Raw genomic sequence first — 17,086 nt, 5'->3', positions numbered from 1 at the left:
TATAGTTAAAATCACTGTTACTATTGTGCAATTGTCATGAACATTGACTTGCAGACTACTTAGGTCATGACAAACATATTTGGGCGTCGTAATTACTTTGTAAAACCACTCGTTAAACCATAAAGTCGATGCTCGTTTGAGGTGGGGTGGGGGGGGGATGCTGAGTCTATTTGTGGAATTTAAAAAACATTTATTTTAATACATAACTACTTACAATGTAAAATTGAAGAGGGGGGATGAAATCATCGAAATCAATTTTTTTGGCATTTTTGGTTGTTTTTAATACATGACTACGGCTTTTTTTCCTTTTCCCCCCACCTCACACTAAGTTCGGTATTGTGGTCTAACGAGTGGTTTTACAAGGTTGATTATGAAGACCAAATATGTTTGTAAATGCCTAATTAGTCGACATGTCATTTTTTCTGACACTCGGACAATGTGAGTAGTAATTTTAACTATAAAACTTTGCAGGTGGGGGAAAAGGAAAAAGAGCCACCTCCTGATGAAAGAACACACAAAGAGCTCATTAAATAGTTGCGTTTATTAAAGTGTTTAATAAAAGTGGTTTTGTATGCAGGATACAAAACAATAAACAAGAGTATTGCAATCGGTTACTTGTCTTTTGTTCCAGTAAATGAATTTGTTCACAGAACTCATATCCTAGAGACTGGACTTACTCATTTGCTTCTTTTATTGCCCTTGCGATAAGCAAGGGGTTTTGCTCATAAATTCAAATTCAGTCATTCATTCAAATTTTTGTCTTAAGCTTCTTTTAAAGTTTTGAATGGGGCACTTAGTTTTGTTCAGGACCTCTTGAACTTTTTTGCTATTTTTGTAAATTTTGACAAAAACGATTTTCGTAGGTTTTTTTTTTTCATTTGATTATACTCATAATTATTCATTTTTTCTATGGCAAGTGGTGCGAAGCTCAGCTTTGTCTCTGTGTAACCTTCTCCAACTGTTTGTTGGCTGTGAAAGAAAAACTATAATATATATTTTTTGTAATGTTATTTTGTGAAAAATCGGAACTTTTTGAAAAATTGAAATATCGATGTTATCATTGATATCGATATTAAAATTGCCACAAATTGTGATCGCAAATGTTTATTTGCTGAGTAGGGTGTCTAACTTTTCGACAATTTTCGTATTACCGTTATGAGAAGGAACAAAGGTTACAAGAAGAGTTGCCAAATTAGTCAGCTGTAACTGCTGAAATCCCTATTACATTGCTGGGGACTCGAGACTGTTTTCAAACTGCTTTTCCGCCATCATGATGATTCTTTGGCGGAAAAGCATCTTTGAAAACAAGTGTTGTCAATTTTGTTTTATGTACTATTTTTCCACGCATTTTCATAGTTCTCTCGTTATGCTACGCGCAAAAGTGACACTAATATAAGAAGAATAACTTTTTTTGTTTTTTTTTAAAACTTTTTTTAAGGTGGTCGAAACGTTCTGTAATATTTCCTCAGCAACCGGCTGTCCTTGTTCTAATCTGTTTTCTTAGCTCTCACGGCTTAACGAAGAATCCTCGAAATATTGCGTAACTGTTTAATAATTTTATCACATTTAGACTAGAAAAATTGGTTTTGTTGCAGCTTTCTCAATTTTGTGGTGGGATAACTCGCAATAAAAGACAATTCGCAATAAAAGACAAAATTTAAAAAAATAAAAGACTATTTAATGAAATTTATAGCCGGTTATTGCCACAAAGCGGTCACGCGTGCCCAACATAAAAAGAACGGCAAAAGAAAAAGAGAAGAAATAGCAGGAATTTCTCCGGAAGTTTAATCACAACACGTCGTCCAGTAAGATCTGCAAAATAATTCGCCCCTAAAATGAAATTTTTTTCAGTGGCTTAACAATTAGCACGCCCTTTTAACACTTGATACGCTAAACTCAGAATCCACTATGGCCTTATCAACTCTAGACTATTTTATTAGCAATGGTTTTAATCAGGTTACAATCACCTGAAAGAACTGTGCTAGCCACCTTAGATCTATCCAAGGCATTTGACATGGTCTGCCATCGCACATTACTAGAACTGATTGGTGGCGCCATTGTACCAGATAGTTTAACTAAATGGCTTTCGATTTATGTGAGCGGCAGGCAAGCCAAAACGTAATTTAGGGGCGCCTTGTCTTCATCCAGGATCGTACCTACAGGCGTCCCCCAAGGTTCTGTCCTCTCGCCCACTCGCTTTAATTTTTTCGTGCATGATTCACCTAATTCCTCTCCAGAAATCAAACTTCAGTCATATGCCAATAATTTTCACCCCTTCGTCCAATCATGCGACATAAAACATGCCTCTGACAATTAATTATCTTAACACGCTGTTCTTTTTTTAAAAACAAGTAGAATGCTCGAGTTTTACTCTACAAAGGGCTCTGTAAGTCCTTTTACGTCGCCTAATAAAGAGTTTGACTCTCAAATTGCAATGTGCGAAACACTATTGCCGATCGTAAAGCGCCCCAAAATTCATGTCTTTTTTTGACCCTTCACTAAATTTTGCCGAACACTGCAAACGCACAGCAAGCAAAGCCATGCACAGGATATCGGTCCTGAAGGCGCCGTCTGGTTCAAACTGGGGTCAGTCGAAAAAGACTTAAACAATTTTTTTTAAAACTTTAATCAGACCAATCCTGGATTATGCCTGTCCAGCTTGGTCTCACGTCGTGAGTGATACCTCCATAAGTGAAATCCAAATACTGCAAAATTCGGCTCTACAGAGTGACTGGGTGTACAAAGATGAACCCCAATGATCACCTACAGTCTGAGTGCCAACTACTCAACGTCAAAAGTCAACACAAGTTCCTTGCCTAACAATTCGCCCTCAGGGCCTTCTTGCCAATCAGCCCCCTCCATTTTTAGCATACTCGACCGTCCCACAAGCAACGCGTGAACACCTTAAAATATTTATAAAGAGGAAATTGAACAACTATTGCTAGAAGCAAACGAGTGTGACCCTTTTAATGAGTTTAGCCACCTAAAACTGCAATTTAAAACTTATGAAGAATATACACACAAACCGAGTCCAGAAAGCTATAAACGAAGCCTCCCTCGCCAAAAGTTTTTCCCTTAAGACTCCCAGAAGTTTCAAAAATTGAACAGATACTCCCTCGCTCGTTAAGGTGCACCCTGCCCTGACCCAAATAAGATCAGGATACAGCACCTACTTAGATACTTATATTAATAGGATAGACCTAAGTATTCCGCCAAACTGTCCCTTCAGCCCTGCTCCCTACATGCGTTTCAATTATTTGACTGTCCACAAAATTGACCACAATAGACTTGTGGCTTCCACCGAAGGGAGTCGTAATGGTCCTTGAACTCGGCAAGGTCATGCCGGACGCGCCCCAAACAACGGGCGAATAACAACAACAGCAATCGGCGACCTGAAGCCGAAGATTTACATTAAATTACAACTGTGCGAGTTTTCGCTTTGCGGGTTGTCTTTTGTAAAAAGATGTCTATTGTATCGAGTTGTCGCGGTGCCTTTTTGTAAGTGATAATAATTGAAGATTCTTTAAATTCAAAGAGCTGTAAAGATATTTTTAAAACTGAAACGTTGAACATTTTTCAAAAAAACATATCGGCGTTTTTCGTGCGGGTTGAATTCATTGACATTTTCCCAACTGTTTTCTGACTTTGTTTTAGCTCGACCTGGGCAGCCAAAGCGGACAGAACCTCGGGAGTTAGTCTGCAGGTGACAATTAAGTTCGATCCACCTGTCTTCCACCGTGTGAACTTTGCTCTGTCGGCTGGCCAATACGAGAAGTCAGATGGTAGTGGATTGCTGAGCTACTTCAAGCATATTACGCATACGTGCCACGAGCAGACTTCAAAGGACATGGACACTGCTTCCAATGTGTCAGTTTAAGGATTATAACTCATTTTCAAGTCCTTCTGTCATCCTTCGATTTGACTGCTTTTCTTTTTTTCAGTCGCGTTTCTAATTTACAGAAGTCAAAACTTTCTTTTTTTTTTTCATAAATTGGATCAGTCCGTTATCCAGGCCGCCAATTTAGCGTGTTGTAATCTGTTTCAGTTTGAAGAAAAGATTTCGCTGCTTGTAATTTTTTGAGATTTCTCGTGAGACGTTGTTCGGAATTTTCGATTTTAGTCAAGTCGAATAAGGAGCATGGAATAATTTACAATTGAGTTGTGTTGTATTGTCTTTTGTTGTCGTTGTTGTTGATGTAGTCTGCTGAATCGGTGGGGCGAGGTGTCGTTCCGCATCACCACAGTCCACTCCACCAGCCTCATGCTCTCTGCCCTCCTCGTGTTCGACGACAACTCCAAACTGCTCGCCATCTCACACCTCATTGGACTGGACACCCTGCCCGCACAATCACAGGTGACCACACTTTAGCAAAATTACCCTTATCACACTAGCGAGCTTGAGAGCGTTGTGTATTAGTGCGAACCTTCATTTTTCTAACCTAACTCGCAAATAGAAGTCTTCATTAACAGTGTTCTTTTATTTGGTCGCAAATTTGCTATAATCACGCTCTGTAGCATTGAAAATTTCGTATCATCTCTTCTCTGCTTCATTTGTGGCTAGTATTTGTGATATGTTAAGCGTGCGCGGCTGAATTGTTATAAACTGACCCTTATAAACATTTGTTGAGTTTCCCAAGATAGATGAGTTAGAAATGTCTGCTGCTTTTCAGCTTTCGACTAAAGATCCGAGCCTTCGATGTTTCTTGAACAAAGATGCCGGCGAGAGAGCTCTGCTCCTCAAAGGTCCCAATGGAGGTGACTGGGGAATCCTCATTGGGGGCTGGACCGGGATCAAACAAGGTAAAAGGGGCATCCCAGGAGTCCCGGGCGACAGGGGCTCAAAGAGGAGAGGGAAAAGAGGAGTCAAGGGGTCCCCAGGCAACCCTGGATATCTATACTGTCGGTTCTACAATCTCAAGAACTTTGATGGGTCTTCGGAGGTCATTCATTCCTTGAAAGCGGCGAGAACTGGGTTCGAATTCTTCTTCCCAGGTAGAATAGTTTTTGTGTTTTTTGAATTCACAGAAAATCAGGATTCAATTTTTTCACAAGTAAAACATCCCACTAGATTAATTATTGTTCGCTAATGTGTGCCATTCGGCTGAGTTTATTTCACTTGCGAAGCAAGTGTTTCAGTACGAACCTTCTTATTTTTCGAACCTAAGTCTCAAATATTGGTTCCACTTTTGGCACCTTTACAACTGTTTCATGCGTGTGCTTTGACGTTCGAATAGTAATAAGTTAACACAGTTGATGCATTTTAATTTCATCAAATGAAAGATTGCAGTAGGTCGCGGATTCGAATCCTACACATAGCCGAGTTTTTGCTAATTCGAGGGTTTTTTTTTACTTTTTCTTATTTCACTTGATAGAGCTGCTTTTTGGTTGTGTTCTCGCAAGTCTTAGCCGCTTAGCAGCTTAGCCTCTGTGTTCAAAACTCGGAGCTTTGATCACTTACGATACAGCCCAGCCACAGCCTTACAACCTAACGAATAGAAAATGAGACGAAAACAACTGAGACCACAAGTGAGTAGAAGCCCATTGAGCTGAAAACAAAATTTGTCATTACACAAGCGAAGTGTAGTTAATTAATACGAAAAAAAAAAATTTCCAATCTAAGTCGCAAATAATTGTGCTCATTTGGTGCCTTTTTGGTATATTTCAATTTAATCTATATATTTAAATGCGGGCTTCACTATCTCGCCATTTTTAAGCTTTTTCAACGTATTATTTTTGCATATCGTATTTTGCAATGCTTAAAAGTTTTTTTTTCGATTTTCTAATTTGATTTTATTGGTTATTTTATCGAGTTTGAATTAAGCAGCCCAATATCGAATTAGGGGTTGCGAATTTGGCCTCCAATTTTGAATGCCCGAATCATTTCAGTTTTAAGAAATTTCAAATAACAAATTAATTTACAAAATTTTAAGTTCCCAACCCTGTAGTTGGGTGCTGTCAGAGTACTATCAAGGATTGCGAGTCTTGTTTCCAAAAATGACTGCTCAAATCCTTGTAGTTTTCGAGATATGACGTTTTTTGTGATTTTTTCAACAAATTTTCAGAAAACTTATATTATTTTTTTCCGCCGACTCTCAAATTCTCAACCCTGTAGTTGGGTCCTGTCAAAGTACTCCCAAAGATTGCGAATCTCGCCTCCAAATATGACTGCTCAATTCTTCTTAGTTTTCGAGATATGACGTTTTTTGTGATTTTTTCAAAAATTTTCAGAAAACTTAAATTCTTATTTTTTTTTTTTTAAATGAAATTCCCAACCCGGTAGTTAGGTACTGTCATAGTACTCTCGAATATTAAAAATCTTGCCTCCTATTATGAATGCTCAATTTTTTGTAGTTTTTGAGATATTCAGAAAACTTAAATTATTATTTTTTTAAAAATCTGAAATTCCCAACCCGGTAGTTAGGTACTGTCAGAGTACTCTCGAATGTTACAAATCTTGCCTCCTATTATGAATGCTCAATTTTTTGTAGTTTTTGAGATATGACGTTTTTTGTGATTTTTTCAAACATTTTCAGAAAACTTAAATAATTATTGTTTATTTTAAATCTGAAATTCCCAAACCTGTAGTTAGGTCCTGTCAGGGTACGCTAAAGAGTTTCAAATCTTGCCAGATGCGATTGCTAAACGCTTCTGCTCAAATGCTTTTAGTTTCCGAGATGTGACGTTTTTTGATTTTTTTTCAAAATTTCTCAAAGAATTTATCTACAAGTAAATTCAAAAAATTTGAAACTACCAACTCGATGAAAATACCACCTTATTTTCAGCGTACACCCTCGCGTCGCAAATCTTGCCTCTTAATATGAATGCTCAAATGCTTTTAGTTTCCTAGATAAGACGTTTTTTTTTTTCAATTTTTTTTTCGGGAAACTTGGCTTTAAAAAAATTCACAAAATTTTGAATTCCTAACTCTAGTAGGGTGCTCTCAGGGTCTCTCAGTTGTTGCAAATCTGTCTTTCAATTTTCTCCAGAGGCCCATTAAGTTTTCGAGATGACGCTTTTAAAATAGGAATTTAATAAAATTAAAAAGTTCGAAACTACCAACCCTGTAAATGGGTGGAGTCAGAGTACACTAAAATTTTGCAGCTGTTGTTTCCAATATATGCGGTTTTTCAGGAGTTGTCGAAAAATTTCGAAGCACCGGAGGTGCGTAAAACGCTAGTTTGAATTAAGCAGCCCAATATCGAATTAGGGGTTGCGAATTTGGCCTCCAATTTTGAATGCCCGAATCATTTCAGTTTTAAGAAATTTCAAATAACAAATTAATTTACAAAATTTTAAGTTCCCAACCCTGTAGTTGGGTGCTGTCAGAGTACTATCAAGGATTGCGAGTCTTGTTTCCAAAAATGACTGCTCAAATCCTTGTAGTTTTCGAGATATGACGTTTTTTGTGATTTTTTCAACAAATTTTCAGAAAACTTATATTATTTTTTTCCGCCGACTCTCAAATTCTCAACCCTGTAGTTGGGTCCTGTCAAAGTACTCCCAAAGATTGCGAATCTCGCCTCCAAATATGACTGCTCAATTCTTCTTAGTTTTCGAGATATGACGTTTTTTGTGATTTTTTCAAAAATTTTCAGAAAACTTAAATTCTTATTTTTTTTTTTAAAAATGAAATTCCCAACCCGGTAGTTAGGTACTGTCATAGTACTCTCGAATATTAAAAATCTTGCCTCCTATTATGAATGCTCAATTTTTTGTAGTTTTTGAGATATTCAGAAAACTTAAATTATTATTTTTTTAAAAATCTGAAATTCCCAACCCGGTAGTTAGGTACTGTCAGAGTACTCTCGAATATTACAAATCTTGCCTCCTATTATGAATGCTCAATTTTTTGTAGTTTTTGAGATATGACGTTTTTTGTGATTTTTTCAAACATTTTCAGAAAACTTAAATAATTATTGTTTTTTTTTAAATCTGAAATTCCCAAACCTGTAGTTAGGTCCTGTCAGGGTACGCTAAAGAGTTTCAAATCTTGCCAGATGCGATTGCTAAACGCTTCTGCTCAAATGCTTTTAGTTTCCGAGATGTGACGTTTTTTGATTTTTTTTCAAAATTTCTCAAAGAATTTATCTACAAGTAAATTCAAAAAATTTGAAACTACCAACTCGATGAAGATACCACCTTATTTTCAGCGTACACCCTCGCGTCGCAAATCTTGCCTCTTAATATGAATGCTCAAATGCTTTTAGTTTCCTAGATAAGACGTTTTTTTTTTTCAATTTTTTTTTCGGGAAACTTGGCTTTAAAAAAATTCACAAAATTTTGAATTCCTAACTCTAGTAGGGTGCTCTCAGGGTCTCTCAGTTGTTGCAAATCTGTCTTTCAATTTTCTCCAGAGGCCCATTAAGTTTTCGAGATGACGCTTTTAAAATAGGAATTTAATAAAATTAAAAAGTTCGAAACTACCAACCCTGTAAATGGGTGGAGTCAGAGTACACTAAAATTTTGCAGCTGTTGTTTCCAATATATGCGGTTTTTCAGGAGTTGTCGAAAAATTTCGAAGCACCGGAGGTGCGTAAAACGCTAGTTTGAATTAAGCAGCCCAATATCGAATTAGGGGTTGCGAATTTGGCCTCCAATTTTGAATGCCCGAATCATTTCAGTTTTAAGAAATTTCAAATAACAAATTAATTTACAAAATTTTAAGTTCCCAACCCTGTAGTTGGGTGCTGTCAGAGTACTATCAAGGATTGCGAGTCTTGTTTCCAAAAATGACTGCTCAAATCCTTGTAGTTTTCGAGATATGACGTTTTTTGTGATTTTTTCAACAAATTTTCAGAAAATTTATATTATTTTTTTCCGCCGACTCTCAAATTCTCAACCCTGTAGTTGGGTCCTGTCAAAGTACTCCCAAAGATTGCGAATCTCGCCTCCAAATATGACTGCTCAATTCTTCTTAGTTTTCGAGATATGACGTTTTTTGTGATTTTTTCAAAAATTTTCAGAAAACTTAAATTCTTATTTTTTTTTTTTAAAATGAAATTCCCAACCCGGTAGTTAGGTACTGTCATAGTACTCTCGAATATTAAAAATCTTGCCTCCTATTATGAATGCTCAATTTTTTGTAGTTTTTGAGATATTCAGAAAACTTAAATTATTATTTTTTTAAAAATCTGAAATTCCCAACCCGGTAGTTAGGTACTGTCAGAGTACTCTCGAATGTTACAAATCTTGCCTCCTATTATGAATGCTCAATTTTTTGTAGTTTTTGAGATATGACGTTTTTTGTGATTTTTTCAAACATTTTCAGAAAACTTAAATTCTTATTTTTTTTTTAAAAATGAAATTCCCAACCCGGTAGTTAGGTACTGTCATAGTACTCTCGAATATTAAAAATCTTGCCTCCTATTATGAATGCTCAATTTTTTGTAGTTTTTGAGATATTCAGAAAACTTAAATTATTATTTTTTTAAAAATCTGAAATTCCCAACCCGGTAGTTAGGTACTGTCAGAGTACTCTCGAATATTACAAATCTTGCCTCCTATTATGAATGCTCAATTTTTTGTAGTTTTTGAGATATGACGTTTTTTGTGATTTTTTCAAACATTTTCAGAAAACTTAAATAATTATTGTTTTTTTTAAATCTGAAATTCCCAAACCTGTAGTTAGGTCCTGTCAGGGTACGCTAAAGAGTTTCAAATCTTGCCAGATGCGATTGCTAAACGCTTCTGCTCAAATGCTTTTAGTTTCCGAGATGTGACGTTTTTTGATTTTTTTTCAAAATTTCTCAAAGAATTTATCTACAAGTAAATTCAAAAAATTTGAAACTACCAACTCGATGAAGATACCACCTTATTTTCAGCGTACACCCTCGCGTCGCAAATCTTGCCTCTTAATATGAATGCTCAAATGCTTTTAGTTTCCTAGATAAGACGTTTTTTTTTTTTCAATTTTTTTTTCGGGAAACTTGGCTTTAAAAAAATTCACAAAATTTTGAATTCCTAACTCTAGTAGGGTGCTCTCAGGGTCTCTCAGTTGTTGCAAATCTGTCTTTCAATTTTCTCCAGAGGCCCATTAAGTTTTCGAGATGACGCTTTTAAAATAGGAATTTAATAAAATTAAAAAGTTCGAAACTACCAACCCTGTAAATGGGTGGAGTCAGAGTACACTAAAATTTTGCAGCTGTTGTTTCCAATATATGCGGTTTTTCAGGAGTTGTCGAAAAATTTCGAAGCACCGGAGGTGCGTAAAACGCTAGTTTGAATTAAGCAGCCCAATATCGAATTAGGGGTTGCGAATTTGGCCTCCAATTTTGAATGCCCGAATCATTTCAGTTTTAAGAAATTTCAAATAACAAATTAATTTACAAAATTTTAAGTTCCCAACCCTGTAGTTGGGTGCTGTCAGAGTACTATCAAGGATTGCGAGTCTTGTTTCCAAAAATGACTGCTCAAATCCTTGTAGTTTTCGAGATATGACGTTTTTTGTGATTTTTTCAACAAATTTTCAGAAAATTTATATTATTTTTTTCCGCCGACTCTCAAATTCTCAACCCTGTAGTTGGGTCCTGTCAAAGTACTCCCAAAGATTGCGAATCTCGCCTCCAAATATGACTGCTCAATTCTTCTTAGTTTTCGAGATATGACGTTTTTTGTGATTTTTTCAAAAATTTTCAGAAAACTTAAATTCTTATTTTTTTTTTTTAAAATGAAATTCCCAACCCGGTAGTTAGGTACTGTCATAGTACTCTCGAATATTAAAAATCTTGCCTCCTATTATGAATGCTCAATTTTTTGTAGTTTTTGAGATATTCAGAAAACTTAAATTATTATTTTTTTAAAAATCTGAAATTCCCAACCCGGTAGTTAGGTACTGTCAGAGTACTCTCGAATGTTACAAATCTTGCCTCCTATTATGAATGCTCAATTTTTTGTAGTTTTTGAGATATGACGTTTTTTGTGATTTTTTCAAACATTTTCAGAAAACTTAAATTCTTATTTTTTTTTTAAAAATGAAATTCCCAACCCGGTAGTTAGGTACTGTCATAGTACTCTCGAATATTAAAAATCTTGCCTCCTATTATGAATGCTCAATTTTTTGTAGTTTTTGAGATATTCAGAAAACTTAAATTATTATTTTTTTAAAAATCTGAAATTCCCAACCCGGTAGTTAGGTACTGTCAGAGTACTCTCGAATATTACAAATCTTGCCTCCTATTATGAATGCTCAATTTTTTGTAGTTTTTGAGATATGACGTTTTTTGTGATTTTTTCAAACATTTTCAGAAAACTTAAATAATTATTGTTTTTTTTAAATCTGAAATTCCCAAACCTGTAGTTAGGTCCTGTCAGGGTACGCTAAAGAGTTTCAAATCTTGCCAGATGCGATTGCTAAACGCTTCTGCTCAAATGCTTTTAGTTTCCGAGATGTGACGTTTTTTGATTTTTTTTCAAAATTTCTCAAAGAATTTATCTACAAGTAAATTCAAAAAATTTGAAACTACCAACTCGATGAAGATACCACCTTATTTTCAGCGTACACCCTCGCGTCGCAAATCTTGCCTCTTAATATGAATGCTCAAATGCTTTTAGTTTCCTAGATAAGACGTTTTTTTTTTTTCAATTTTTTTTTCGGGAAACTTGGCTTTAAAAAAATTCACAAAATTTTGAATTCCTAACTCTAGTAGGGTGCTCTCAGGGTCTCTCAGTTGTTGCAAATCTGTCTTTCAATTTTCTCCAGAGGCCCATTAAGTTTTCGAGATGACGCTTTTAAAATAGGAATTTAATAAAATTAAAAAGTTCGAAACTACCAACCCTGTAAATGGGTGGAGTCAGAGTACACTAAAATTTTGCAGCTGTTGTTTCCAATATATGCGGTTTTTCAGGAGTTGTCGAAAAATTTCGAAGCACCGGAGGTGCGTAAAACGCTAGTCGTATTTAAGCTTGAATCGTATTTAAGCAGAGGCAATTTAATAGCTATTGTTGCTGCTTTACTTTTGGCTAGTCGTATTTAATCGTATTTAAGCAGAGTCAATTTAATAGCATATACTGCTGCTTTGTTTTTTTTTTGGCTAGTTTTAGGTGGTCCTGTTTGAAAAAAAAACTGTTATTATAAAAATGTATAGGATTGGTTGTTTTATTTTGCGACGCAGTGGAAAATTTTGTGCACTTTCCCAGAAATCTCAATTTTTCTCTACTATACTAATGTACTGATTGTAAAAATTAGGAACAGTGGAAAAATTGGCTGGTCTTCTATGTGCTTGTATGTTTTGCTAGTCTCTTTTCTTTTTACCCAACGTTCTACGGCCTTTGAAACTTTCAGTAGGGGGATTTTTGAGCTAATTGTTTTTATTTTTTTCTTCTCAAATTTTTAAAGCGCAAGTCTGAGATGAAAGCTTCAATCATGGGGATCTTTCCTTCTCAAGCGGCTAAGCCCTAGATTTGGTAGAAAAAAGTATGGCCTCAGCATACCCATTTTTTGGCATTTTGGTTATTTTTTTTTGATTTTTCTCATAAACTACCCTGCGAAATTGGTGATAAAGGTTTTAACCGAAAGCAAAAAAAAACATTTGTGCGACTCTAGTCTGCGCAAGAGTTTATGCTGTACGTTGTCTATAAAATATATGGCATTAGAAAATGTCCATTTTTTGAAATGTAGCCTTTTGTTTTTTGGAAGATATTTTCTCCAAAAAGTAACCTGGCGATTCTGAGGTAGATAGTTTATCAAACTAACATGGTGCTGAGATTTTGCTTGCGTAATCTGTTGTATCCTACTTGCATGTTGAAAATTCATTTTTATAACTTTTTTTTCCATTTTTTGGAAGTTTAGAACTACTCGCTAAATCTGATATTAAGTGTTTAGTCTAAATTTTAGGATTTGGAAATTTTACCTGCATAGGAGGCTAGTCCCATGCTTCACAGGCAAAAAATGATTAATTTTTTTTTTCAAAAATTCATGTAGTTTGCATTCCATGACTAAAAGTTTTAAAATTTAATTGTGTTTTTTTTTGTTTTCGGCTGAATGGGCGTCTACCTACTTGGTGATGGCTTAGTGGCCGCTTGGCAAATACTCATAGTTTATTTAATGTTGATAATTATGTTTTTCTCAAATTATTGTTTTTTGCTATTTTCCTTTTTGTTGTCTCTTTCTGATTTAACTTTTTGCTAGTGATGACAAGCTCCGCTTCGCTTCTCTGCCTAAAATTGAGTTTGGGAAGCTTGAATGAAAATTATGCCTGAAAACAACCAGGAAAACCTAGTTTTGATCTAAATTATACATGAATGTTTATGGCTTATTCAGCAGTGTATTTTGAACAAAAAGACGAGGTTTATTTAGTACTGCGAGTGAAACTAGGTATAATTTAGTTCTATGAAATGATTGAGGTATTACATAGGTCATTTCTTACATGTTATTTGCTCAAAAAATTAATTTCAGGCAAATCATCAACTTTTAATGTCATCTATCAAAGCTCGCCTCATCAAATTTTTGCTATTACGTTTTCGATATCGCTCAATATATATAGTGATGATTTTTTCCAGGAAAGTCTTGAAATTTGTTTATGGAAAGTTTGTTCTTTATTTTATATATGCTCTAATCGAGTTCAGTTCAAGTTGATTTGCTAAAAGGTAAGCAAATTGCGCTGTCAAGTTACGCAAGTAGAAATTGCGCAAAAAACTTGAGCGCGAAAAATTTCTAGTTTCGAATATGGATTTCAATTTTTAGGTTTCCATGCGGAATATGAAATTTACGAATCCCGTAGTCAGAAAATTTTTCGAAGCCTACTTTTTTCACATGCTTGTTTTCTTGTCCTTTCTTGCATGCTCAAAGCTATCTTGCCGCTTTTTGCTGGTGGTTAAGATTTGATGAACGTAGTTCAAGCTCTTAGATAGGTCGTGAAAAATTTTTTTCAGGAAAAATTTCAAAAATTGTTCAATATCCAACTTACGTTTTTGCGGTTTGACTTTTGAAATTTTTAAGGTCAGTTGATTTCCTTTTTTAAAAGGAAGACAAACCCCACTATCGAACAGCAAAAATGTAAAGGTCACGAAAAACATGATCGACATGTAATTTCGAAAATGGAATTTGAATATCAGATTTCCCAGCGAAATAAAAGTCTTGCCTATTTCTCCAGTTTGCTCAAAATGGGTCAATTTTATCTAAACATTGTCAACCAAAAATTTTTCTTCAATTTCCAAGAACTTAAAGGACATCTATTTAACTTAAGAATTGGCACGGTAATTTTCGAGTACTGTAATGAGACTTCCAAAGAATGGTCAAAGTTTCAAAACTTTCACTTGTTTGAAGGCCAAAAAAACTGGGCGTATAAAATTTTTAAGGTGAGCCTCTGACTACCTCTTCTGTCGATTAAATATAAGATATCAGATTTGCCAGGATAGTTATCAAGAAAAGTAGAAAAAATGGTCAACAAATCAAATAGTTGATCTTTCCGAGAACCATAGCTTTTTGTTGAAAAAATTTGGGCGCTTGTGCAGAAGAGATTCACTCAACCTGTAATTTCAATTGAACCCAAAACCCCGGTTTGGCTGGGTAGTTCTCGAAATAGTTCAAAGTTTCAGAAAAACGGTGAAAATTTTGATTTTTCCGAGGCCCATTATTTTTGTGTCAAAAAATTTGGGCAAAAGTAGATTATTCAGAGGAGCTCCATACAACCCGGTCTATGGAAGTAAAATTCATAAAATTTAGGAAAAAAGGTTCAAAAAGTTGATTTTTCCGTAGACGATTACTTCTTCTATGCAAAAATTGTTAGTGGCCGCTGATTTAGGACAGCTTCCCACTACCCGCTATCACCATTGAACACACAATCTCAGTTTTGGGAGGTTCTTTTTCGAGAAAAGTTAAAAAGATTCCAAAAAAGGTTAAAAAAAATCAAAAACTTGGCTTTTCCGAGGGCCATAATTTTATATATAAAAAAATTAGGTGTATCCGTTTATGATGGGGAGCTTTTCAAATTCGTTCCGTGTGTTCATTGAAACCAAAAACTCAGTTTTGATTTGGTTAGTTTTTGAAAACGAAAAAAAAAAATCGGTGAAATGTTTCACCCACAGATTTTTTCGTTGGCTGTAGACAGGGGTGAAGCAAAAAGATACCAGGGGAGTATGCAGGCACAAAAGAATCCAGGTGGTATTTCTGTGGATATTCTATTTTGAAAATCGGTAAAACGGTTTTTGAGAGAAAACTAAACTTTTTTGCAAAAAAGTGATAAAGTTTTCCAAAGCGTCTCAAAAAACAATATAAAAAACGCAATCTCATACATTTCTATATTACCTGTTTTTATCAAAAGGAATTCTAGACAAACATGCCAAGCCAGACATTTTAAGTTCAAGTTAGCTACTGAACAAAACTAACGAAACAAAGCCGAAAATCTCTGAGCAGGCACCACTGGAGCCGAAAAAAAACTGATTCTGTAAAAAAAAGTTTCAAGTTCCCCAGAAACTACCTTATAGTAACTTACTCGCCAACTAGCTAAATTTGATATTTCACGAAAATAAGCAAGTCAGCTGCATAGTGATTCAACTGATTTTGTTAAACTACTTGTTAACCCGAAAAAAGTCTTCATTTTGATTTGATAACGCTTGCTAATCCAAGCGTAAAAACAAAGTATGCTGTTTGTTTATTTGCGTTGTTTAATTCATTTCCCACTGTCTGCTGGCTATATTCTCAAATTGAGTTAATTTATTTAAAAAGTGTCAATCATAATTTGTTCTCGAAATTCAAAGATCTGTAAAGCCATATATTTGTTCTGACCATTTGATAAATAGGGAGGAACTTTGTATTCGGGCGTGTTTTAGTTTTTTGTTTTCCACGCAAAATCAGCTAACACAAATAATCATTGGAGAGAGTTGAGTGATATTCAGTATTAAAGCTTTTACAGTTGTAATTCGAAGGACATAAAAAATTTTTAAACTTTTCCCAGTGTCGAGAATAACCTATTTAAAATTTTTGGTTTTTCGTCTTAATTCGAGCGAATAAAGCGAGCGAGCCGGCTTATTTTAATGGCTTAAAAGCTTACAATAGTCTAATCTAAAACATAAAAACTTAGTTTTAGTAGAGTAACAATAGTTTTTTGAGAATTTTAGCACTTTTTTGGAATCAAAAACTGCAAAAATTCTTTTTTTTTTCGATTTTCTAGTCATTTTCTACATAAAATGTTTTTCAATTATCTGGTTTTTCTATGACTGTCGAATATGCCTTATCTCTAGATTTCTGTTCAGCGGTGAAGTTTTGCTGGGCTGTCAGCCATATTTATGAACCTGTGTAGGTTACGTGTTTGTCAATCTGCGTAATGGTCAAGTCGAAATAGAGGGCGGAGCTGTGAATGCTGAGCTCGGCTTGAAAGTGACTTTGGCCTTCTCCATCGCCTTGATGCACGTGTTATGCCAGCCAAGACTCCCCGATGGAACGGACAGGACCCAGTACCCGAAATCGATCGACGTCGACTCCTTGAAGATGGTGGTGGCGACCGGCTACTACGCGGGAGTGCCCCACACCACCAAGATCAACCAGGACTCGGGCGAGTGCGGTGGTTGCGGAGGATGTGGCGGCTGCGGTGGTAAGTTGTTAGTTTTAAAGCTAGATAACTTTTTTTCTTTGTTGTAAAGTGTCAATTAAGTAGTGAAGACACTTATGTAGTTCGTGATTGTTTTTTTTTTCGATTGTTAGGAGTATTTACACAATGGGGCGTTGTTTCGTATTATGAAGTCCACTGTTTTCTAACCCAAGTTGCAAATAAAAGATCTCATATATTTGGTGGTACTTTGCCATTACATGTTTTTTTTTGCTGTCTCGTTCAACAATCAAACTAGATTCGACAAAAACAACGAAATAACCATGTGCAACAGAGAAGTAACCAAACTATGCCACGAAAGAGCAGACAACTACTAGAGTTACAACGTTTTGAAGACAACTGAGTTTTTTTGTTTGCTAGTGCTGATGGCATCGCGCGCTCAAGCGTAATAAAACAGCTTTACGAAAACCACTACGCCCACGGCGAAACTTGCCTTTGTCGAGCCAGAGAGGATTTATAGACCTTGCTACTATTTTTCATAACAAACCCTACCATTTGGCCCTGAACTGTTTGCCCTCCCCGATGATATTCATGACATGAAT

The 17,086-nt window shown here is 35.5% G+C and overlaps 2 protein-coding genes across 9 annotated transcripts in view; one reads left to right on the top strand and one right to left on the bottom strand.

Annotated features, from left to right (window-relative positions):
• The window catches only part of LOC134856977 (RNA polymerase-associated protein RTF1 homolog), a 607,680-nt gene that overhangs the window by 566,783 nt on the left and 23,811 nt on the right, over positions 1 to 17,086 (bottom strand). The window lies entirely within an intron of this gene.
• The window catches only part of LOC134856943 (uncharacterized), a 71,085-nt gene that overhangs the window by 53,220 nt on the left and 779 nt on the right, over positions 1 to 17,086 (top strand). For all 8 annotated transcript variants that reach the window (XM_063873233.1, XM_063873234.1, XM_063873230.1 and 5 more), the window contains exons 5-8: positions 3,655 to 3,867; positions 4,201 to 4,354; positions 4,671 to 4,992; positions 16,239 to 16,529. In XM_063873233.1, the coding sequence (XP_063729303.1) occupies positions 3,655 to 3,867; positions 4,201 to 4,354; positions 4,671 to 4,992; positions 16,239 to 16,529 (980 nt within the window). The remainder of the gene's footprint in view (positions 1 to 3,654; positions 3,868 to 4,200; positions 4,355 to 4,670; positions 4,993 to 16,238; positions 16,530 to 17,086) is intronic.

This window comes from Symsagittifera roscoffensis, chromosome 1 (genome assembly GCF_963678635.1).
Source record: "Symsagittifera roscoffensis chromosome 1, txSymRosc1.1, whole genome shotgun sequence".
NCBI classification, from domain to species: domain Eukaryota; kingdom Metazoa; phylum Xenacoelomorpha; order Acoela; family Convolutidae; genus Symsagittifera; species Symsagittifera roscoffensis.
Note: the sequence above shows the minus strand (reverse complement) of the source record. Positions and strands in the feature narration are given on the sequence as shown.